Genomic DNA, 23,985 nt, shown 5'->3' on the forward strand with positions numbered 1-23,985 from the left:
GTAAATTCTAACAAAGACAATGTTTGCACTTTTTAAATCACATTTTATTTATTGTGCAAAAATAAAACATCCAAACAGCATCATAACCAATAAAAACACACAGCAAAAAAAAAAAAAAACAGTATCCAAACAGTATTATAATGTTTTAAAGCAAAAATGTTAAGAACAATTATTTACAAACAGTGAAAATAAAGTGTGTGTATATACATATATATACATACAGTTGAAGTCAGAATTATTAGCCCCCCTGAATTATTAGCTCCCCTGTTTATTTTTTCCCCAATTTCTGTTTAATGGAGGGAAGATTGTTTCAGCACATTTCTAAGCATAATAGTTTTAAAAAACTATATCTAATTACTGATTTATTTTATCTTTGCCATGATGACATTAAATAATGTTTGACTTGATATTTTTCAAGACACTTCTATACAGCTTTAAGTGACATTTAAAGGCTTAACTAGGTTAATAAGGTGAACTAGGCAGGTTAGGGTAATTAGGCAAGTTATTGTATAACGATGGTTTGTTCTGTAGATTATCAAAAAAAATTGCTTAAAGGGATAATAATTGTGTCCCAAAAATGTTTTTTAAATAATTAATAACTGCTTTTATTCTAGCCGAAATAAAACAAATAAGACTTTCTCAAGAAGAAAAAATATTATCAGATATACAGTGAAAATTTCCTTGCTCTGTTAAACATCATTTGGGAAATATTTAAAAAAGGGGAAAAAAAAATCAAATGGGGGTTAATAATTCTGACTTCAACTGTATATATATATATATATATATATATATATATATATATATATATATATATATATATATATATATATATATACACATTTATGGTTAGGGTTATAAGGATTATTTTTTGTTGGCAAAAACAAAAGTTTACTTCAGATATTTCTTTCAAAACAGAATATTCTGTACCGCAAAAAAGCCTTCTTCTCACTTGTGATAATGACAATGAAAGCCAAGCTTTTGGCCTATGCTGTACCAAAAAAAATAATAATAAAATCACCCAGGTGATGACAATTAAATATTACGATTATAACATTGTGTTAGTGGCCAGTGGGGTGGAACAACGTCATTGGTCTGAATTAACCACGTGATGAAGACGGCCTAATATTGTATTTAATGCGATTTTCTTCCTGTAAACTGTATATATAACTATATAACTATAACTATATATATAATGCTGCAAATTACTGTAAATTGACTGTACTCTATATTAACTGCAAAACTGATAAGACTGGTTAAATAAAAGACAAATTAACTAAATGTATGTGCTATTGTTTCATTATTATTTTAATTTAATATTTTTCTTCATATGATATTTATTATAATGTAATTTTGTTCAGATTATAATATATACTATAAATACTAACTATACTATAGTGATCTGCATTAAACAACCTGAACAAATCAGTCCTCTCTCTCTCTCCATTTGATCAAAAATGTAAATGAGGCCTTCCGATTAACAGTCCAGTGGACCCTAGCAACAGCCTAGAAACCACTCAGAACACCCTAGCAACTACCTAGGAATGCCTTAGCAACATCTTAGCAACCGCCTAGCAACCACTTCTCAACCGCTGTGCTTCCTGCTAACTGCCTTTGAGTCCCCGGCGCAGTCACGTTGGCTTTCTCAAGCCAACATCAAAGTTTGTCTACGAACTTTAGGTTCTAGTTTAAACTATTTTTCTACTTTAAAATGTTAGGCTGTGATTGAATAGATTATTATATGAAATATTAAAAATACTAGATTTTTGATTTAATGCAATAATTCTGTTGTATTTTTATTAATTGTAATTGTAAATAGATATTGTTCAGTTGCTTCAATATTTCCAGACATTTGTTGTTTTGTTTTTTTATCATTAAGGATTTATCACTGTTTCGTATTGAGTTGAGGGAATAAATATTATCGTCATAGACAATAAATTTCTTCACATACAATTATAGTACTCTAAGTAATTTTCTCACAACAAACTTTATTTTTGTGTACTTTTTCATGAGGTCCTACAAGTCAAGTTGTAAACAATGCATGGAAAAATGGTGAAAAATAATAATTGGGGTAATAATTATTTTTTACGTAGAAAATAACATCAAATAAAATAAATGCTTTACATTCTTATTGGGAAGATTTTTTATTTCTAGAGCAAAAAAACTGGAATATCTTCAGTCTTTGGTACACTGTATTAGTGTTGGCAGAGACCCACTTTTAATTAAAAAAAAATTAGTTTTGATTTCACCTAATAGAGCTCATATTGTAAATTCTATGCAAATTTAATTGATATTTTGATTTCCAAAAAACATGTTTGTAATCATTACATAACTTGTAAATAATTGATAAACTGTTATTGTGTTACTGTTATTGTCTTAGGTAGCACTCTTAGATAGATAATACAGAAATACGTACAGTAGACCTATACAGCACTTAAATATGTTACAAATAATAACTGCGCTATATATTATAGGCTGCCTTTTATTTTACTTTTTTAGTTTAAATTTTTTCTTTTATTTTGCCAGAAAACATTGCTAGAAAATTGTCCCAGAATGGTACAATAATAGATAAAATAAGAGCAAGCTGCAAATATCATAAAATAATGCTCTTTTGACACTTATTTTGATCAAATCAAACACTGAAATAATTATTTGTTAGTGTAATATTTTACACCACATTGATTTATGCCATAAAACTTGGTAATTTTCAGGAATCGCTTTAATAATCAATAATCTTACTGGCGTTTCTGATGTTGCTACTTGCTAGAAAGTGCTGGTCTGAGTGTGCAGTTGGGTCTCCGTACCTGCCGCTTCACCCAACCCAACAGCAGGGGGCACTGTCTGGTCTGGACGCGCAGGTCTGTGCGCGCAGGTCTGAGCGTGCAGTTGGGTCTACGGGCCTGCAGCTTCCCCTTACTCCAAGAGCCTCCAATCTGGGAGTGAGTGCAGGCTATAAATCACTTTTATAAAACCTTTTCATTGACTGTTTCATGCTAGAGAAACTTCTTCCCATTCCCAACTAAATGTAAGATTCTTAGTCTCAAAAATAAAATAATAAGATAAAAAACTAAATAACATTAATCCATGCACAGCACTATTCATTTACAAAATCCAATTCATAAATTCAAAAACAATTTGTGAATTAACAAAAATTGGATTTGTGAATTTAAGAATTGTGTGCTATTTCATAAAAATTCCAGAGACCTAAAGATAGGGATGCACCGATATGGATTTTTTGGCCAATACAGATAACCGATAATTATTCAGACTTGGAGGCCGATAGCTGATATGCATAGGCCGATATGTATCGGCCGATATTTATAAATATTTCAAAATGATATATTTTTATACAGCAAACTTCATAAAAGATTGAACTGCTATATGAACTAAATAGTCTATACTCCAAGCAAAAAAGCTTTAACTTCAAAATTGCAAGGTGGCTATAGACCTATATTTACGATTTCAAATAAATCAGCATGCAAAAAATACATTACTTTCTTTTCTTCATAGCAAATTAACATGCAACTTGACTGTTGCATAAAATTAATAAGGTTAAATAACAAAATAGGATTTAATCAACAAGCAAGTTAAATATATTTAAATAAGATGAAAATGAAAGCACTAAGGACTGAAACCAGCTCAAATGTTCTTGAACAAAACGGGTTACAGTGATGTACACATGTACAAATATGTCATGTCCGAAAAAGCCTTTTTTAGAGGTGTTTTGACAGTTCAGAGCCACCGTACAAGCGAACAGCTATATGCAGCATGTTGACTTTCATGAACATTAATGAGCGTCAAAATCTGAGGATCTGTTTGGCAAAAGATTTGACTGTTTATCACTGCTAGGCATGGGCCGGTAAAGAAATTCTGATGGTATGATAACCTTGGATAAAAATATCACGGTGTTGTAATCACTGCTCTAAAATAAGTTATATTTAAATGTCTGGGTTAAAAAAAAAACTTTTTCCATTTGAACACAATATATTTTACTTTAAGAAACATTAAAAATATTTTGGAGCTGTAAACATGTCAGGCTGAATAATTTAAATTAATCATTGACTTCTGCTGTCTTCATTTGTTTCAGAAACACAGATTTCTTTACAATTTAAAACAGTATCTTTAGACATCTTTTCTGTTGGAGATACTGTTGTCCTAAAAAAAAAAAAAAAAATCATACATATACCCAGGGCCGGATTAACCAATGGACCTTATGGGCACAGGCCCAGGGGCCCGTGCGCACTAGGGGCCCCTGCGAGGGGGGAGAAAAAAAGACAATTTCGAAGTGTCTTTTTTGGCTAATTGCAAATAGCGCATGTAGTTGGAATAAGCTATTCAGGATTTATGCCCATCGATGCCTGATTGATAGAGACAACATGAGTAAAGAGCTGTCATTCATTACAGCTGCAGTGGTGCACCTTGTAAGGCGCACACTATTATCTTTTGACGCGATTAATCATGAACTCGGTTCGAATCCACCATCAGCTGAACTCGTGCTACTTTTTTTCTCCCCATTACATATCAGATTTGAAATATATTTATTTTTAACAGGAAGGAAACATTTTTTAAAAATAATGCAAATGTGATATAAAGTCACAAGTGTCTCGTGGGTATTTAATAATGTTTAGCCTTATTATAGGTGCCTGCCTCTCTGCAAAAACTATATTGCTCAGACAACTGTATTTCCTCTGAGCAAAAAAATCGCGATCACATATTAATATTATTATTATATTTAAACTGCCTTTTTTTCGTTAACTAAACAGAATGCTGTAATTGGTCAAGCGCGGAAACGTCAGTTTTGTAATAACCCATACTAAACTGAGCGGACTTTAGTGTAAAGTTATATCTGTCATAAATGAGTGGACAAGTGGATTTAGCAAACGCGAGAGAAAGAAGAGAGGAGGCATCTTTATTGAGGCATTTTCCATACACACCATCTTTAAACAGACCCATGATCAGGAGAATGAGGGTACAGAAGAAGACGTTATGGTAACTTTAAATAATGAGAAGCTAGCATTAACCAGGCGGAGGAGGCTAACGGCAGCGCAGCGCGGACTGGATTCATCGTGTGAGAGACAGACAGAAAAGGAGAGAGAGAGGGAGATAGAGAGAGAGAGAGGCCCAGAAGAGGAGAGAGACGGGAGAGAAGAGGTATAGTGTGTGTGATTTCGGATACTTTTAGGTTTATAATGAAGTCTTCATCACGAGAAGAGTAGAGAAAATACAGGGAGAGGAGGAGAGAGAGAGTAAATCAGTGTTTGTATTATGAAAGACTCAGATTCATAGAACTGGATTGGAGAAGCATTGTGCGTTATATGCCATGGCAATAATAAGCTTTATAAGTTTGTAAAAGCAATACAATAAAATACCCTTAAAAAAAAAGAAAAAAATATATTTATATATAATAATAATATATATATATATATATATATATATATATATATATATATATATATATATATATATATATATAGTTTTTTTTATTTTTTATTTTTTAGTTTTATTAATATTTTATTCAATGCTTTGAAAAATAAGTTAAATCTTTGTAGACTATAAACACATATGTACTATATATCATTTATTTAAATATGTGGGCAACAAATTATAGATTCATTTTATTTAAAAATTATTATATCATTCTTATTTTTTAAATTCAATTATAGGGCTGCGGCCAGGTAGGGGGCCTTACAAGACAATGTGCCCAGGGGCCCCTGAGTTCTTAATCCGGGCCTGGTGTGTACTGTTCTCCAAATGCGTCCTGTGTATACTTTAACAGTTAAACTCTCCCTCATTAACTTCACAGGCACAGAATGTCCTTTATCACACTTTAATAAGGGCGGAGTAAAACTATAAACAGGAAGAAAATAAACAATATCAATTTACATTCACAATGTGGACATAACAAAGATGTTTCTGGCAAATATCTCACATATCTTGTAATCTGGCTCTTTTCTGCTTATAAACTAACATGAACACAAAATATCAGGCAATAAAAGTGATCAGCAGACAGTGATGCTGGTTCTGATATAGTCCAGTGACAATCACATGTTGAACAAACTCAAATAAAGCAAATGACAAAAAACTCCTAAACTAATCCTTTATAACTGAAGTATTATGAACAATAAACAGAACACAAACCCACCAAGCTTCCAAAGGGCGAGGAGGACTGCAGATTGGTCTGGATTCACTGCTCTCCAACTTAGCAATGTTTGGAGATGATGAAGAGGCATTTGACAGAAGATGAAGATCTCCATCATATTTCAAGTCATTTAACACTGAATTCTGCTTTATTATTGTGCTGCGCTTTTGTCAATTGATCATTGAATGAATCCTTCAGTCTTTATATCTGTCTGTTTCTGTGTTTCCATTCTGTTTTCTGTTTCCACATCTGATCTAAAAGCTCTGTGTGTCATTCAGAAGCTGATTTGACAGCTCCACACACACTCATATTGTTTTACTGCAGTTATTAATGCACTGAGACCATCAGCCAATCACAATCCAGCATTCAGCACACACTCCACATGTCTTATTGTGTGTGCGTGTGTGTGTGTGTGTGTGTGTGTGTTTTAAGCTGATGTTTGTGTACTGACTGAATGTTAATCTGTGTGTGTTTACAGTCTGTATCATGGAGGAGAGACGAGGATTACAGCAGGACCACGCAAATGTAGGACTACACATACACACACACACACACACACACACACACACACACACGCTCCCTTCTGTCTCTCTCTCTCACACGCACACGCACACGCTCACACACAATCAGACATACACACTCACTTTCACACACACATGCTCACGTGCACACACACACTCTCTCACACACACACACGCACGCACACACATGCACACACACACATACTCTCTCTTACACACACACACACGCAAACACACTTTCTCCGTCTTTCTCACATGCATACACACACGCACGCATGCCTGCACACACTCTCTCACTTACACACACACACGCACACTCTCTCCCTCTCTCAATCACACACACACACACACACTCTCTCTCATACGCACACACAAACACCCACACACATACACGCAAGCATGCACACACACACACACTCATACACACACACTCACATAAACACTCACACACATACACACACACACACATGCATGCATGCACGCACGCACACACACACACACACACACACACACAAGGCCACTCACACAAACATACTCACACACACACAGACACGCGCACACACACACACAAACATACTCACACACACACACAAACATACTCACACACACACAGACACGCGCACACACACACACACGCGCACACACACAAACATATTCTCTCACACACACGCACACATACACATGCACTCACACACACACACACAGCTGTGGTTATAAATGTGTGTGTTCTTGTGTTCAGATGTCTGTTTCCTCACTCTGGATCCAAACACAGCAAACTCTCAACTCATTCTGTCTGAGGAGAACAGAGAAGTGAAGCGTGTGTTAGAGATTCAGCCGTATCCTGATCATCCAGACAGATTTGATGATTATCCTCAGGTGTTGTGCAGAGAGAGTGTGTGTGAACGCTGTTACTGGGAGATTGACTGGAGTGGAGATCATGTGTGTATATCAGTGTCATATAAGAGCATCAGGAGGAAGGGAGGAGATGTTGAGTGTGTGTTTGGATCTGATGCTCAGTCCTGGAGTTTGTTCTGCTCTTCCTCCAGATTCTCATTCATACACAATAACACACGCACTGATCTCCCAGTGAAGCCGCTCAGCAGGAGAATAGGAGTGTTTGTGGATCACAGTGCAGGAACTCTGATCTTCTACAACATCTATAGAGACACAATGAGCCTCATCCACTCAGTCCAGACCACATTCACTGAGCCGCTCTGCCCTGGGTTTACTGTTTATTCTGGATCATCAGTGAAACTGAGCTGAAGACTGACGAGAGATTTACCCAGATTCTTCTGCAGGAGCAGTCAGCAGTGTGTGTGTGTGTGTGTGTGTGTGCGTGTGTGTGTGAGACAGTAAGCATGTATGTGTGTCTATGAGAGAAAGCATGACTGTGTGTGTATGAGAGAGCATGAACAAGAGTAAGTGTGTGTGAGTGAGTGTGTACAAGTGTGTGTGTGTGTGTGTGAAAAGATCATCAATGGTTGCTGCTTTTATTGTGAAACATTATGGGCTCCTTACGATTATTTGGATGCTGTGTTGTTTTAATAGTATTAGTCATTCCAAATAAAATGAATCAAATGTGTGTGAGAAAGCATGTTTGTGTTTATGAGAGAGCATGTGTGTGTGAGTGAGAGAATATACAAGTGTGTGCGTGTGTGTGTATAAGACTGTGTGAGAGAGAGCATGTACATGTTTGTGTGTGTGTGAGAAAGAGCATGTGTCTCTAAGAGAGATAGAGAGAGCATGCACATGTGTTTGTGAAAGAGTTTCAAAAACACATTTAATTGTGGATTGCATAGAGAGGAGAAAATTGAAACAAAATACACACCAAATTGTTATTTTAAAAAGAAAACAAATCGTATCATTCATTATGATGTAAACAGCAACAACTACCATAATATTAAAACTATACCTCGTTTTATCTTGTCATATTTATTCTTCTTGTCCTTCTTCTTGTTCTTTCTATGTTTCTTGCTCTTGTTTTTCTTGGTTTTGCCTTTTTTGATTTTCTTCTCTGAGTCTCTTCTGAACTGGAACTCGAAGAGGTGTCATCACAGGATTTGTCTGTCACTGATGACTCTACATCAGTTGATGTGTTCTCATCACTAGTTAGGTCAACAGCACTGGATTTTTCACGTCCAACTGATGTACCAGGAATCAGATCATCTGAATGTAAAATCAACACAAATGCAATATCCAAATTTCAATTGAGTTTTTAAGCAATATACTATTTGAAACAGTGCTCAAAATACACTTTAAGAATAAAAAAACAATATATATAAATAAATACACAGTGTCTGTATTAACTTATACATTATACAAAAATATGTTAGGTGTTAGGCTGTTACTTTGCTGTTGCGTTGAAAGCTCCACTACTTGCTGGCGAAGTTCACTGTTCAAGGCTTCCAGCTCATTAACTTTATTTTGTAATACTTCTGCCTTGTTCTGCCACATCAGTATTTCTTGCTTTATTGGTTTCGTTGTATTCACTGAAAGTAAAACAGAGTGACAGTTATAATTCACCTTTTGTATACAGTGTTAACATTTATGTAATTATACTGTATAAAGATAGCCATGTAAAAAGGTAACAGATAGGCTTACCTTCACTCCCCACACTTTCTAGATTGTGTTTTTTACGGGTGTTGTATTGTGACATCTATAAAAATAAAAAATAAAAATATTTTAGAAGGTGGCAAAACATTTAAGGCCACTGGCCAGTTAGTTAAACAGTGTTGTGCTAAAATGTGCTTTGCCCTGAAAACTTGTCAGACCAAGCAGTTATTTACTTTTTGATTTTATATTTAAGCAAAGTTTTAAGGGAACTGGATATATTAATAATTCTATATATCTACTAGGGATGTAACGGTATTGTAAATACCGTCATACCGCAATATTAATTTTTTTCGATATTACCGAAGTCGCATGACTCGGTAAAACTATAGGTCTTTTGAGAAAATTTGCTTAGGCGAATGAAGCGAACGGGAGGTAGCAAAAACTACAATACCCATCAGCCCATGCTTGACCATCATCCCTTGCGGTCTGTTGTCGCTACAGATCCAGTAATGCGGAAATGGAGTGTGCTGCTAGAAGCGGGGATGAAAAGAGCTGGAAAACTCTAAGGCCCCGTTTACACTAATGCGTTTTAGTTTGAAAACGCATAAGTTTTGCTACGGTTACGCCAACCGTCCACACTACGCCGAAGTTCTCGAGCGCCGAAAACGGAGCGTTTCGAAATGTGTGGATAATGTCTCAGTGTGGATAATGGAAAACGGAGAATTCTGAAAACGGAGGCGGGGCTGCAGACGTTCGCCTCTCTGATTGGGGCTTTTCCTGAATATTAAGTAGCCTAACACGCACAGTTCAGTCCTGCATAATCTCCGTGTAAGTTCAGACTTCGCAAGTTTGATCAAGGCTGCTGTCTCTTCTTCTCAGTTTGATATGGAAAAGCAGATTATACCGAGGACACGGGTAAATCTTCAAAGGGAACAGTGTACTTTATAACTTCATTCACATCACCCTGGCGTCGTTGTTTCACTTTCTCAACAATAAAATGTAAACATGATTTAAGGAACTGCCTATTTTCATTTTAATATTAGCAACTTAGACAGCAGACATGTTGAGGCGTCGTGCTGCATAAGATGAGCGTCATTTTCACTGTGTGGATATTTATAACAAAACGGAGCCGATAACAACTGCCTCCTTTCAATTTCAGTGAAAATACGAAACACACCCTCTCTTTTGCTGAATATCAGTTTTAATAATCGATAATGGCCATTTTAAAAGTATAACATACAATAAGTTTATACATTATAGGAAATAAAGGCAAACGATCAGTCAATATACAGAATGTACGTGGTTACATTAATCATTAACTTATCTTTGCGCTCAGCCAAAACACGTTACCTGAGAACAAGTAATAGATTCCAATGACCAAAGTCAGGGAATATGTCGTTAGATAAAGACAACAAGATAAATGAAATATCCCGTTTAATAAATACAGTGAGATTAGATCCAGCGGGAGATGCTTGATGAGAAGTCCGACTAGCAGAGCTCTCATCTGGGTAGATGGGCTGAGTGTGATTAAATGTTGAATGTGATGAGTTTTCAACAATACTAAATTGAAACTTTATTGTTTTTACATGGTTTAATAATTTTTTGTTATTAAAATTGAAGTTCCTGTTTCAAAGCTTACAGATAGATGGCTAATTTGTATGTCATTGACACTTTTGGCACTTTTTTGGAGTATTTTCATAAGTTTTGTTTTTTCCTGTAAATGATTCAATAAATACCGTACCGTGACATTCATACCGAGGTATTACCGTACCGTGAAATTGTGATACCGTTACATCCCTAATATCTACACATACGCGTGCGCGCACACACACACACACACACACACACACACACACACACACACACACACACACACACACACAGTCTTAAAATGGATTATTAAGCATGTAATATACACCCAGTCTAAATATACATTATTAAAGCATTCAAAACAACTTGAAGTTTACACGTTTTCATGACAGATGGAGATTTTTTTTTTTGCCTCTATCACTGTCTGGACATGAAAACAAAAATATTTATGCTTTTTAAAATCTAGTTTACGACTACCATATAAGCTAAGCTGAAATAGATCTAACCATGTTGATGCGAGCTGATCACTTTTCATTAGGCCTACTTGAAACAGTAACACAGTCAAATCACAAGAAACATTAGGTCAAAAACTTCATTCGTACCTTTTCTTCCACGGTTGTTCCGCTTGGATCTTCACGGAGTACAAATTAGCTTTTCTGCCGTTAAGGAAGTTTATTTAGGCGGCAATCCTTTTTAAGCGCCTTTTAAGTAGTTCTCCTGTAGAGGGCGCTTCGCGAGTCTCTATTGTCTTATGGCAGAGATTAAAAACACTGTCATATTTTATGAAAACGAATTGTATTACCTCTAGCCATCTCATTTACAAATTAAAATAGTCCTGCTAACGTTTAAAAAAATATTAAATAAGGTTTATTTTGAGTCATCGATAATGACTAAGTGATGACAGCGCTTAGAAATGTAACAGGTACCATGTGACATTGACATCATACCCTGAACAGTCGGGACTGTAAAAACTGTTATAAATATAATAAAAGAAATAAACTTTACTATGATTTATAATTAGATTGATATTATGAAAGCAAACCGCACAGAAAAAAAAATTAAAAGTAAAACCTATCCCTTAAAACATCTGGACGTCAAGTCCCGCCCATTTCCGGATTTGTCTTTTCCAAGCCAACAGACCTGCAAGAATGCGAACCGCCAATAAACACCAGGAAGAAGAAGAAGAAGAGGAAGAGGAGGCGGAGGATGTCCGGGTATGTGTTTGTTCTGTCTTCTCTGTGTTCAGTGTTTATACTGCTTCAGGTAAAATCCCCCTAGTAAAATGTAACTCCGCAGGTGCTTTGATAACCCTGCAGCTGTTTGACTCTTCTCTGCTCTGTTTAGAGTGTTTGTGACGGATGTTTTTCACTGAACTCATGATCTGCCGCTCCTTCAGAAACGAAAGTGAAAGTGTTATAGAAGTGAAGTTGGTTTTATATTCGCACATTCACATTCGCACTATCCCCTTAATAATATCATTTCAGAAAAGTATTCATTGCAAATTCTAAATAGAGAAATCATAATAGCAGCAAATGACTATCAAAGTACAACATTGTTCACAGTCAAATAAACAGTGTTAATGTTGTTTTCAAGTCATAGTTGCATGCTAATTCCGATCAAATATTCAAAGTAACATGGTAAACAATATATAGACTGCTAAATGAACGAAAGTGTGAATATAAAACCAACTTTACCTCTATGAAAGTGATTAGTTGTTGTGTCGCCATTTTAAACAGACAGAATCCACCATTTACAACGCAGAACAGCTTTAAATCTGTAATGTCTTGATAAAACCTGTAAGCTTTATGTGAATGTGTGTATGATGTTATTATAATCAAACGGACGACGCTGTGATTCTTCATTAGTTTACTCGTGATGAGCTTCTAGATTTGAGTGTCTCAGCTGCTGATCTTTTCCTGCATTCAGCTGAATTATGAAGGCTGATCAATGACTGGAGATCTGTGATTGTTCATCAGTTTCTTCTAGAGTTTCTACTGGAGATCAAACTCTTCAGATCCATCATGGAGGACACACACACACCTAGAGAGCAGGATTTGTCTACAGGATGCAGGTATTAGACCTTCACTTGACATTTCATATGATTATTTTCTACAGGATATTATATTAACTCTCTGTTAGTTGTGTTTTTAATCTGTCTGAATATTTAACACACACAGCCAGTAAGTTTGTGTACAATAATTATGAAAAGTATCATGAAGTGCTGTTAAAAAAGTGTTTTAATGATGAAATGTTGAATAAATCTGGTGTGTTGACTCTAGTGTGTGCAGCGCTGAACTTTAATCTTCTCTGTTTTAGTTCAGTTCATCAGAAGAGAGCAGAAGCAGAGCCCAGCTGTGTGTCTATGAAGAGTGACGCGTCTATGGATCCACCAATGAAATTTAAGAGTGAAAACACAGAACCTGCTGTCAGGTAGATCATCTCTTTAATATCTGCAAGTGATGAGTATTTTCATAATAAATGAATCAGGTAATTAGTGTTGTGGATCTGTTGGGTTTCAGATGTTAGATGTTGTATCTGAGCTCTGCAGGATAGTGCTTGAAGATCTCCGCTTTACACTTCAGGCCACAATAGATTCTATGCACGAACTCTGCTGACGTATTTCCGGTAGAAAATAAGCCTGTTTCTTTGCTTCCGCATAACGTGTTCTAAAGTGAAATCTTACAGCGGCGAAACCTAAACACGTTCGGAGCATGGCAAACAAGGGAGATTTACACATAAATTAGTGAGGATCCTGTGCCAGTGGTTGCCCAGCATCTGGAACATCATTATTGTTCAGTTCCACAACGAACGGCAGATGATTAATGCACCGGATCAGGCTGACAAGTCTCCGTGAGGAGGTGGAGAGACTGCTTCCCTGCTGCTTTTGGTGTTATACAGCTCTAAAGGTACGATTAAAAATGATGTATCTGAATTTAAACCAGATGAAAGAAGTGACAAGTTGTAATTGTATGTTATATTAAATAATAATACGTTTTTAACCATACACAGCAAATTTTAGATAGTAGATTTAACTACCTTAGAGTCAAAATTAACACTCCCTCATAGTTTATATGGGAACCACTATAAGTGTTAAAAATAACACTTTTAAAAGTGTTAACATTGTCAACACCAAGAGAGTGTTAATTAACAAACTCTTATTGTGTAAAATATCTGTTAAATTTCCGAAAAAATACCAGTAGCTGTGGTTGCCAGTAATCTGCTGTTTTTAACATTCATAAATTCAGTTTACAGAATATTTCTGTTAAAAGCACATTCAACAGTCTGTATTTTTTAATCAAACTCACCCTGCAAATTTTAGATTTGGTAGATTTAACTACCTTAGAGTTAAAATTAACACTCCCTCAGTGTTTATATGGGAACCACTATAAGTGTTAAAATAACATTTTTGAAAGTGTTAAAATTTTTAACACCCAGAGTGTTAATTAGCAAACTCTTATTGTGTAAAATATCTGTTAAATGTATGTCAAAATACTGGCAGCAGTGGTTGCCAGTAATCTGCTGTTTTCAACATTTTACATTCGTAAATTCAGTTTCCAGAATATTTCTGTTAAAAATACATCCCATAGTCTGTATTTTTCATTCGAACACACGTAAGCCTTAAAGGGCCATGTAACCCCCTCGTTTCAGCAGGGTGTTTTCACACCTCCACTTTGGAAAAAGTCAGAAAAGTGGGGGTGTCCAGCTCTGTTTAGGGGGGAGTGTCGGAGGAACTAAAGTGGGAGGGTGTGGGAGTGTCTATTTGGGCACGCGCGAGTTTCAGTCAAAATACACACACAGGAGAAAGAGATGGTGTTTAACCTACATGGACATCTGTAGTGGAATTATTTGCCAAATTATTAACTGGTGGACTTTAACTGCAGTTTGGCTCTTTCATTCAGGGAATTCATTCATGTCCCTCGCGACAAACGCGATATTTGATTCGAGGATCTGCTCTAAGCCTGTATTTTTCATGCAATGTTTGATACCGCACGGCGAATGACAGAAAAAAAACTCCGCATTTCCCGGAAACTTAGACGCACACGGCAGGTAACGTCAGAAAGCCGCGTGTGTTATTCCGGTCACAAAATGCGGTGCTAACATGTTTGCCCTCAGTGCAATAGTTAACTTAATTCGATACGAACAAACTGAATAAACAAAGAGCACTGGTCGCTCACTTACCAAATCTGTAGAGACAGGACAATCACCAGCAACTAGAGCCGCGTCTGAAGAGAAGACTACATCCGGAATCCGGATCTCAGCGTTTGCAGATGAGAACAGCTCTCAGGTAAACAATAATCCCCCTTAGACACGTAAGTTATTGTTGTCGCGCGTCGCGTACACTGTTAATCCACACGTGAGTCTGAGCTCTCACAGAGAGAAAATGAAAACGAAACTTAACTGCAGCAAAATTTAAAAGCAACACTTCACGCTTGTTTTGCCAACACAACGTGGCGTCTCTGTGGTGTAAAGACGGTGACACTAATGAATATTAATGAAGTTGCACAATAGAGCGCGCTGATTGGTTTGAACCAAGGCTTACTCATGCATTAATGCATCACACTGTAAGACGTAATAAGGCACACTCTGGCACAGACGCCCAGTCTGCACGCTGGAATACAACGCTATTATGTCATGACCGTGACGCAGCTTCAAAAATTCGTTTCAAACAGGAAGTACGAATTTGCTTGAAATAACGCAAAAACAACCAATTTACACTTTTTAGTGAAATATAGGTGTCCTAATAGTGTTTTTAGCAGTGTGGGACACATATACGACTGTCAATAGCTCAAAAAATGTGTTTTGGTGTTTCGTGACCCTTTAAATTCCACAGCAAAATCTTCACTAGTGTCCTCACTACAGAGGGCTGAACACTCAGACAGTGATGAAGTTAATGAGACAATTAAGTGTCTAATTAAAGGAGGATTGAGAATTATTGATGAACAACTGTTAACAAGCAGAATCACTGAAGGATAGAAAAACACCAATTACAGCCAAAACCAAAGATGAAATCAACTGAGAAAAAAAAACTCTAAATAAAATAATAATTAATAAAAATAAAACAAATTACACAATAAAAAAATGTTATTTTTCAACATCTTTTAAAAAAAAAACTCATCACATTAAACAACTTATCATGGAGCTTCACCTATTACTGACCTTTGACTTGATTTCTGTCATGTGAACAAAAGCTCTTAATAAAATTTCTGTTCATTTAAAGTCACCATGATGGAGGACAGAGTCTGCTTTAGTCAGGCTCTTCAACTTTTTGCTATAAATTTCTTTTACTTTGGCTGCTATAGTTAGTGTTAATCACACTATTTATACATATAACATGGAAAGCTGAAAGAAAATTAAAGTGTCAGTCTGAAGAGATTATTAATGATAACATAGTCATCCTTTCCTGCTTGTTTTCTAATTCAGTATCATATTAGTTATGTGTGAGAAATAAATAATTTACATAAATGAAACCACTGAAGCTCCAATAATATAAAATAAAACCACTATTTATAATGATAATGTTTGATCTATGGCAAAACTCAAAAACACACAGACATCAATAATTAGTCTTTGAATCTCAATGATGGTGACAAACAAAAAAATAAAAATCAAGTAATAAAAACACTCTACTGAAATATCACCTCCCAAAAACAACACTAAATACAGGAAAAGAAAGAGATTGTAAGAACATAAAGCTGCATAATTTATTCATGCTGCAATGCATGCTGGGAGCTTTGTACTATGCTGGCACCCAGCATGCATTGCGGCATGAACTATGCAGCTTTTTTTTTTTAGCAACCACAGTTGAGGTTCATATCCTGATTCTTGATGACTGTGTGTCATAATGCATAAGCTGAAGCTTGAATTTTTAGTGCATGACAGTCTAATTATTAATTGCATCCTAATTGTTTGTTGAATTTTCTATGAGTGCAGCAGACTGCCAGTAGTATTGTCCCATTCAGTTATAATACAACTATATTTGCATATTTTTATGAATCAACTTATTAAACACCTGAAATTATGTCTATAACAATAAAGCATTAACAGTATAGTTTCTCTTGACCTTTTTTGCTATAGCTGATGAGTTTTAGAAACACAGCTATAACAGTCAGAGAACCATTAAGCTATAAGCATAAAGCTTCAAGAGCTCAAATAAGCAGCCTCTGGTCTCTATGATGGTGAGGTCAAATGAAATATTTTTAATAAAACAAATCTAAACCTCTGTTCATTGTCAAATATTCTTACAGAAATGAAGTCAAACTGTAATCAGTGAAGCTGCTTATACTATTATTTAATGGAGTTGTTTAATCCTCTGTTTTAATTCAGTTGGTTTGCTGTGAGGCTGTGTCTGTAGTTTTATTTCTTCCTTCAATTTCTTATTCCTTCAGTGATTGTGCTTGTTAACAGCAGGTGTTCAACAGCAGGTGTCTGAATTCACTTATTTGTGGTCATTCGCTCTGTCTAGTGGACTAAACTAATTGACCAATTTAAGGGCCAGGTGAATGAGGGTGTGGTGAGATTTCAGACACTCTGATTAGTTTCTCAAATACAAGGGTTTTCTACAAAGGTAGATACATGTTACTCTGTGTGACAAGGAGGCAAATCAGCTTCTAACGCCGAGAGGGTTATTTTACCTTAATCTAACTCTAGAATTTTAACACTTTACTCTGAATTACCACAACACTAGAAATTTAACACCAATGAATTTGCTGTGTACTATAGTAAATTGTATTATACTGTATATATTGTAGTACTTTAAAGGACTAAGTCGAAAAGAACATGAATGAATGAATATTGTTGTATTTACAACTTTCTGTTAATGAATGCAGCAACATTTTGTAGTATTAACTATCATGAACTTTAAAAAATTCCAGTATAGTATATATATATATATATATATATATATATATATATATATATATATATATATATATATATATATATATATATATATATATATAATATATATATATATATATATGTGTGTGTGTGTGTGTGTGTGTGTGTGTGTGTGTGTGTGTGTGTGTGTGTATGTAAACACAGACTAAACATTTTAGTGTGATGTATTATGGAAATAACAAAGTGAAAAAAATGTGTTAAGCACAAGTGTTTATATGCAAAAGCTAATACATTTCTTTCTTTTTTATACATCTACTTGCATTAAATCTGATTAGGTACACAACTTGCATCCTACAACATCCAGAGTAAGCGCAACTGTGAGGGAGACATCGTCCATGGCATGGCTGAGGGTCCACACTGAGCATCTCATCCGCAGCATGAAGCAACACAAGCTGGACAGTCATCATCTTTTTCTATTACACCAAGCACCAACCAGATTTATACAATGGCCTGCCTTCTGCGCATTAGTAAAAGCTTGAGCTAAATAATAAAGTGTTCACACACTGTACATAATTTATATGTTGTTGTCTGCACTGCAGGAATGTAAAGTTGTCTATATAATAAACATTAATTTTCAGCATATTCATTTAAACATATATTACAGAACAATTTGAGTGAACAATTGCTCTAACTAATGTAAATATAAATCATTTTAGATACTTGCACTGCAGGTGTAAATAAGCAGGGTATTATGTGCATAGAGAAATATGCAATGCTTACCTCCATCAAATGTACTGCCTCTGTCTTTTGACAAAAATCAGGCAGGCAACTACCGTCAGACCCCAAGTGATGCTCAAGCACTGGTTGTATTTAATTACATTTAATCTTAGCCTTTTTAAAAACGAATGTTTTTAATAAAAGATTACAAGAATAATGCAAAATGCATTTGTTTCAAGTCACAAAAATGTAATGAATGGGATACTAACTCCAACTCATTTTGAACAAGGAAAACCCTTAAAATATGTAAATATAAGTAACTAGACACTTGCACTGCAGTATAAATATATACAGTTTGACACAATTTTAAACATTTCCCTTACAGCGATGTGTTAAAATACAACATTAAACAATTGTTAAATAAGATGTTGTTTGAGTGTTTTGTTCAAATTTGTAATCATTTTGACAGGTAAAAATAAAAAAAGAAAGAAATGGTCAGCTTCCTCTGAAACATTTTAATGTCTTTGTAGATGAGCTGGATCTTCATGTCATCCTGAGAATAAAAAACCTCCCACTCAAATGCAGCTTCTCTGACTCCATCATCGCCCTGAAACACGTCATGCTGATCTCCTGTCACTCCTCCTTACAGGAAACCTGGAAACTATAACCTATAACGTTAGCTAATAACTCATACATAGTTCATACTAATAGATATTAAGGACACAATGTACATATATGTAAATAGATAAAGATGGATAGAAATGACACGGATAATTAAAATATGACATAAAAATCAATATGAAGTGTGAGAAACAGACACGGCTAGCGTTTAAGTTCTATTCATATAAATAGCATGATGATACTCACCCTCAAAATGATGAATGTAGCTCGAGGTAGCTTGGGTGGGGTTAGGGATCCACAATAAGATCATACTGTATGACTACTAATGAGCAGTTCATATGTTCACATTACACAGATAATAAGCCGGTAGTTAATAGTATGAATTGTGAGCTAAACTAAAGTGTTCCTGATCTCCTGCCATAAAGGGCTTTTCCTGCACACTTTCCCCTGCTGTTTCTGTGCTGTACTGATCAGCCATTCCTCTGATCTGAGTCTGTTTTCACTGAAGCGCAGTCATCATCATGTTGCGTTGGCCTCATAGATGCTGCTGATCAACACAATTGGTTTCTAGAATTGATATTTCTCGAGTTCTCCTGCTCATTCAGTCATGATAGATGATGGTAAATGAACTTGTCTTGCTGTCCTCAAAGTCTGGACTGGAGCTCTGCAGACAAACCCCAGATGAGTGACCTTCTGAAGACTAAGTGATGAGGAGGAGGATAAGGGGAGCTGCTGGAGGCGGGAATAACAGTCAGCTGACACAGTGCAGTTTATACTGCTGCTTATATAGTCATGTGATGATGATTGACACGCCTGAATGATTAAGCTCCTCTCACACCTACACTGTGGACTTCATTCCGCGATTTGATGATTAGTTTAAGCTCTAATCTGCTCTAATAATGCTGCATTTCTGTTGGGCTTTCTCTACTAGAAATGAGCCTTGATCCTGAACTCTGAGAGCAAACACTTGTATGATCTAGAGTTATTATGTAAATCAAAAACTGTATTCAGTCAGAAAGTGAGCTTACAGAAGCAGAGCAAACACAGTCATGGTGAAGATTCAGATAGCAGAGATGGAGACGCTTATTATTTCTTATTGATAGTAAAACATCTAACAAGTATAAGATCACAACAACCTTCAGATCTACAGACAGCAGAATACAAGATTCAGAGGAACATGAGAACAGAAAATTATACAGTAAAAGAAACAACATTACCACATTACACACTACAGCAGCTGAACAGGTAATTTAGGAGCTTTTGTCATCAAGTGATCAGCTTGTGGTGTTTAAAGTGATCAGTTTATGGTGTTTAAAGTGATCAGTGTGTGGTGTTTAAAGTGATGAGTATGTGGTGTTTAAAGTGATCAGTGTGTGGTGTTTAAAGTGATCAGTGTGTGGTGTTTAAAGTGATCAGTGTGAGGTGTTTAAAGTCATTAGTGTGTGGTGTTAAAAGTGATCAGTGTGTGGTGTTTAAAGTGATCAGTGTGTGGTGTTTAAAGTGATCAGTGTGAGGTGTTTAAAGTCATTAGTGTGTGGTGTTAAAAGTGATCAGTGTGTGGTGTTTAGAGTGATCAGTGTGTGGTGTTTAAAGTGATCAGTGTGTGGTGTTTAAAGTGATCAGTGTGAGGTGTTTAAAGTCATTAGTGTGTGGTGTTAAAAGTGATCATTGTGTGGTGTTTAGAGTGATCAGTGTGTGGTGTTTAAAGTGATCAGTGTGTGGTGTTTAAAGTGATCAGTGTGTGGTGTTTAAAGTGATCAGTGTGTGGTGTTTAGAGTGAACAGTGTGTGGTGGTTAAAGTGAACAGTGTGTTTAAAGTGATCAGTGTGTGGTGTTTAAAGTGAACAGTGTGTTTAAAGTGATCAGTGTGTGGTGTTTAAGTTAAATCTGATTTAATCTCTGTATTGTGTCTCAGCTTGTTCAGAGAAAACACACATGGCTTCACTAGAGGATCTTTACACTGGCACTCATTGACTCTTTGTGTCGTTGTTGTTCCTGCAGTGTGGATGGAGATGATCAGACTGGAGACCTGCAGCAGGATTCACTCCAACCAGAACATGATGAACTTCAGAGAGTCAAAGAGCAGCACAAAACCAGCATGAAGAACAAGTATGAGAGATTATTTGAGGGAATCAAACATGGAGAGACTCAAACCCTCCTGAACAGGATCTACACACAGCTCTACATCATAGAAGGAGAGACTGAAGGAGTGAATGAAGAACATGAGGTTTTACAGATGGAGAAAAGAGCCAGAACAAAACCCTCACAACACACTCCAGTCTACTGCAATGACATCTTTAAAGCCTCAGCTGGAGCAGGACATGGGGAGAAGATCAAGAAGGAGAAAGCCCAGATCAAGACTGTTCTCACTAAAGGCATCGCTGGAATCGGGAAAACCGTCTCTGTGCAAAAGTTCATTCTGGACTGGGCCGAGGGAAAAGACCATAAGGATGTAGATTTCATGTTTGTGCTTCCATTTCGAGAGCTGAACTTGATCAGAGATCATCAGTACAGTCTTCACAGACTTCTGCTGGACTTTCATCCTGAACTTGAAGATCTGGAGCCCAAGATTTATGAGCAGTGTAGAGTTGTGATCATCTTTGATGGTCTGGATGAAAGCAGAATCACACTGAAGTTTTCAGATGAGGAGAAAGTTTGTGCTGTGACTGAATCTTTATCAGATAGACAGAAAGTTTGTGCTGTGACTGAATCTTCATCAGTGGCTGTGTTGATGTGGAGCCTCCTGAAAGGAGATCTGCTTCCCTCTGCTCTCATCTGGATCACCTCCAGACCAGCAGCAGCCCATCAGATCCCCTCCAGATACATCAAGCGTCTGACAGAAATTCAGGGATTCACTGAGCCTCAGAAGGAGGAATATTTCAGGAAGAGAATCAGCAACCAGCATCAAGCCAGCAGAATCATCTCCCACATCAGAAGAGCAAGAAGCCTCCAGATCATGTGCCACATACCTGTCTTCTGCTGGATCTCCTCCACTGTGCTTCAGAAGCTCCTGGAAGAAGATGTGAGTGCAGAAATCCCTCAAACTCTGACTGAGATGTACATCCACTTCCTGCTGATTCAGATCAACATGAGGAAGCAGAAGTATGAAGAGAGAGATCCAGAGAAACTCCTGCAGTCCAACAGAGGAGTGATCCTCAAACTTGCTGAAGTGGCTTTCAGACAGCTGATGAAGGGCAATGTGATGTTCTATGAGGAGGACCTGACTGAGAGCGGCATAGACGTCACTGACGCCTCAGTGTATTCTGGGATCTGCACTGAGATCTTCAAGGAGGAATCTGTGATTCATCAGAGGAAAGTCTACAGCTTCATCCATCTCAGCTTTCAGGAGTTTCTGGCTGCTTTCTTTGTGTTTTACTGCCATTTAACAGAGAACAGAGAACCGCTGAAGTTAATTTTAGAATATTCATATGATCAATATCTACAGTCCAGCTCTGAGAAGTCTCTGTATGATCTGCTCAGTTCAGTAGTAGATAAAGCTGTCAGGAGTAGTAATGGTCATCTGGATCTGTTCCTGCGGTTCCTGCTGGGCGTCTCACTGGAGTCCAATCAGAGACTCTTCCAGGATCTGCTGACACACACAGAGAAGAGCTCAGAGAACATCAGGAGAATCACACAGCACATTAAAGACATGATCAAGAGAGATAACCGTCTCTCAGCTGAAAGATCCATCAATCTGTTCCTCTGTCTGCTGGAGGTGAAAGATCAGACTCTGGCCAGAGAGATTCAGGAGTTTGTGAAATCAGACAAACACTCAGAGGAGAAACTCTCTCCTGCTCACTGCTCAACAATCTCCTACATGATTGAGATGTCAGAGGAGCCGCTGGATGAGTTAGACTTTAATAAATTCAACACATCAGATGAGGGAAGACGGAGACTGACAGCAGCTGTGAGAAACTGCAGAAGAGCTCTGTGAGTAGTCATTGATTGATCACAGAAGACACACATCAGTCTGCACTGAAGACTCAGATCAGTTTAGTGAATCACTGCCCTGCTTTAACAGAAAATCTTTAGCTGGCCATATCGTCCCCCTGTGAGATCGCTGATACACCATATTACTGCATGGGGACGCGGCGGCAGTGTTCTGTTTCCTTATTTGCTCATTTATTTCAGCATTTCTAAACGTATTTAACAAACTTTTCTTGACTTTTTACTCACACAAACAACATTTGTACTTATTTAATAATCTACTTCATTTGCTTTACATTTTATCCTGGAAAATAACTCAAATCCCTGTAAATCCCTGTGCTCCTCCAGCTGAATAGGACATTTGTTGATGTGTATTTGCTCAAATCTAACACAGTGTTGCTCTTGGATAATTGTGTTTGTTTTCTGATCAGAGAAATAGTGTAATTTTAGACACAGTATTGCCGTCTCACCGCAGACATGCCTCTAATATTACATTTACTGTAGGCCTAAACACTAAACTTTACACTGAGCTCAGTAAAATGCACTCTTATTAGTTATTAATAATCAATAAATAAAAATATGTTTTTAAATGAATTAAATAGGCTCCTTCTGAGGCATGAGGGTGGTATGAGGGCCCAATGACCACAGGTGGGATTTGCAGCCCAACACCTTGGTACAACACCATGAGGTAGCCTGACTGCCATTAGGTACTGAGATGACATTCTCAGACCCCTTGTGAGACCAAATGCCAATGTGGTTGGCCCTGGATTCCTCCTAATGCAAGACAATGCTGGACCTCATGTGTCTGGAGTGTGTCAGCAATTCTTGCAGTTCACTACAGTTTTGAGTGTGACTCCAAATCCAGTCCTCCATGGGTTAATACATTTGATTTGCAGTGATCATGTCTGTGTGATTTTGTTGTCAGCACACTCAACTGTGTAAAGAACAAAGTATTTAATAAGAATATTTCAGTCAATCAGATCTAGGATGTGTTATTTTAGTGTTCCCTTTATTGTTTGAGCAGTATATATATAGTTTATTTCCAGTGTTACTTTTATCACTGTAGACTGAACTCATGAACAC

General features: G+C 36.7%; 1 protein-coding gene, 3 long non-coding RNA genes and 1 pseudogene across 20 annotated transcripts in view; 3 read left to right on the top strand and 2 right to left on the bottom strand.

Moving 5' to 3' along the window:
- Nucleotides 1-2,797: 2,797 nt before the first annotated feature.
- LOC141381782 (uncharacterized) lies at nt 2,798-8,578 on the top strand. The gene is made up of 3 exons (XR_015483919.2): nt 2,798-5,148; nt 6,615-6,661; nt 7,397-8,578. It is a non-coding gene; the product is annotated as an uncharacterized LOC141381782 (long non-coding RNA).
- LOC141381756 (uncharacterized) lies at nt 5,810-12,724 on the bottom strand (annotated as a pseudogene). Its single transcript, XR_015483533.2, has 6 exons — nt 12,495-12,724; nt 11,403-12,190; nt 9,259-9,313; nt 9,006-9,146; nt 8,570-8,823; nt 5,810-7,450 (listed from the first exon to the last, which is right to left on the bottom strand). The product of XR_015483533.2 is annotated as an uncharacterized LOC141381756, transcript variant X1 (transcript).
- The window catches only part of si:dkey-72l17.5, a 52,391-nt gene continuing 40,325 nt past the window's right edge, over nt 11,920-23,985 (top strand). For 15 of the 16 annotated variants that reach the window (XR_015481709.1, XR_015942001.1, XR_015942004.1 and 12 more), the window contains exons 1-4: nt 11,920-12,014; nt 12,777-12,871; nt 13,117-13,230; nt 20,977-22,905. Coding sequence is in view for 3 of the 16 variants with exons in the window: in XM_087245742.2 (XP_087101868.1) it covers nt 11,949-12,014; nt 12,777-12,871; nt 13,117-13,230; nt 20,977-22,905 (2,204 nt within the window). In the remaining 13 variants the exon portion in view is untranslated. The remainder of the gene's footprint in view (nt 12,015-12,776; nt 12,872-13,116; nt 13,231-20,976; nt 22,906-23,985) is intronic. The other variant, NM_001423543.1, reaches the window with a different exon arrangement.
- Nucleotides 13,237-18,778, top strand: LOC148682207 (uncharacterized). Its single transcript, XR_015942897.1, has 2 exons — nt 13,237-13,706; nt 17,973-18,778. It is a non-coding gene; the product is annotated as an uncharacterized LOC148682207 (long non-coding RNA).
- LOC147844985 (uncharacterized) lies at nt 18,852-19,827 on the bottom strand. Its single transcript, XR_015483893.2, has 2 exons — nt 19,222-19,827; nt 18,852-19,015 (listed from the first exon to the last, which is right to left on the bottom strand). It is a non-coding gene; the product is annotated as an uncharacterized LOC147844985 (long non-coding RNA).

Source organism: Danio rerio, chromosome 4, assembly GCF_052040795.2.
Source record: "Danio rerio strain M-AB ecotype USA chromosome 4, GRCz13ab, whole genome shotgun sequence".
NCBI lineage: Eukaryota > Metazoa > Chordata > Actinopteri > Cypriniformes > Danionidae > Danio > Danio rerio.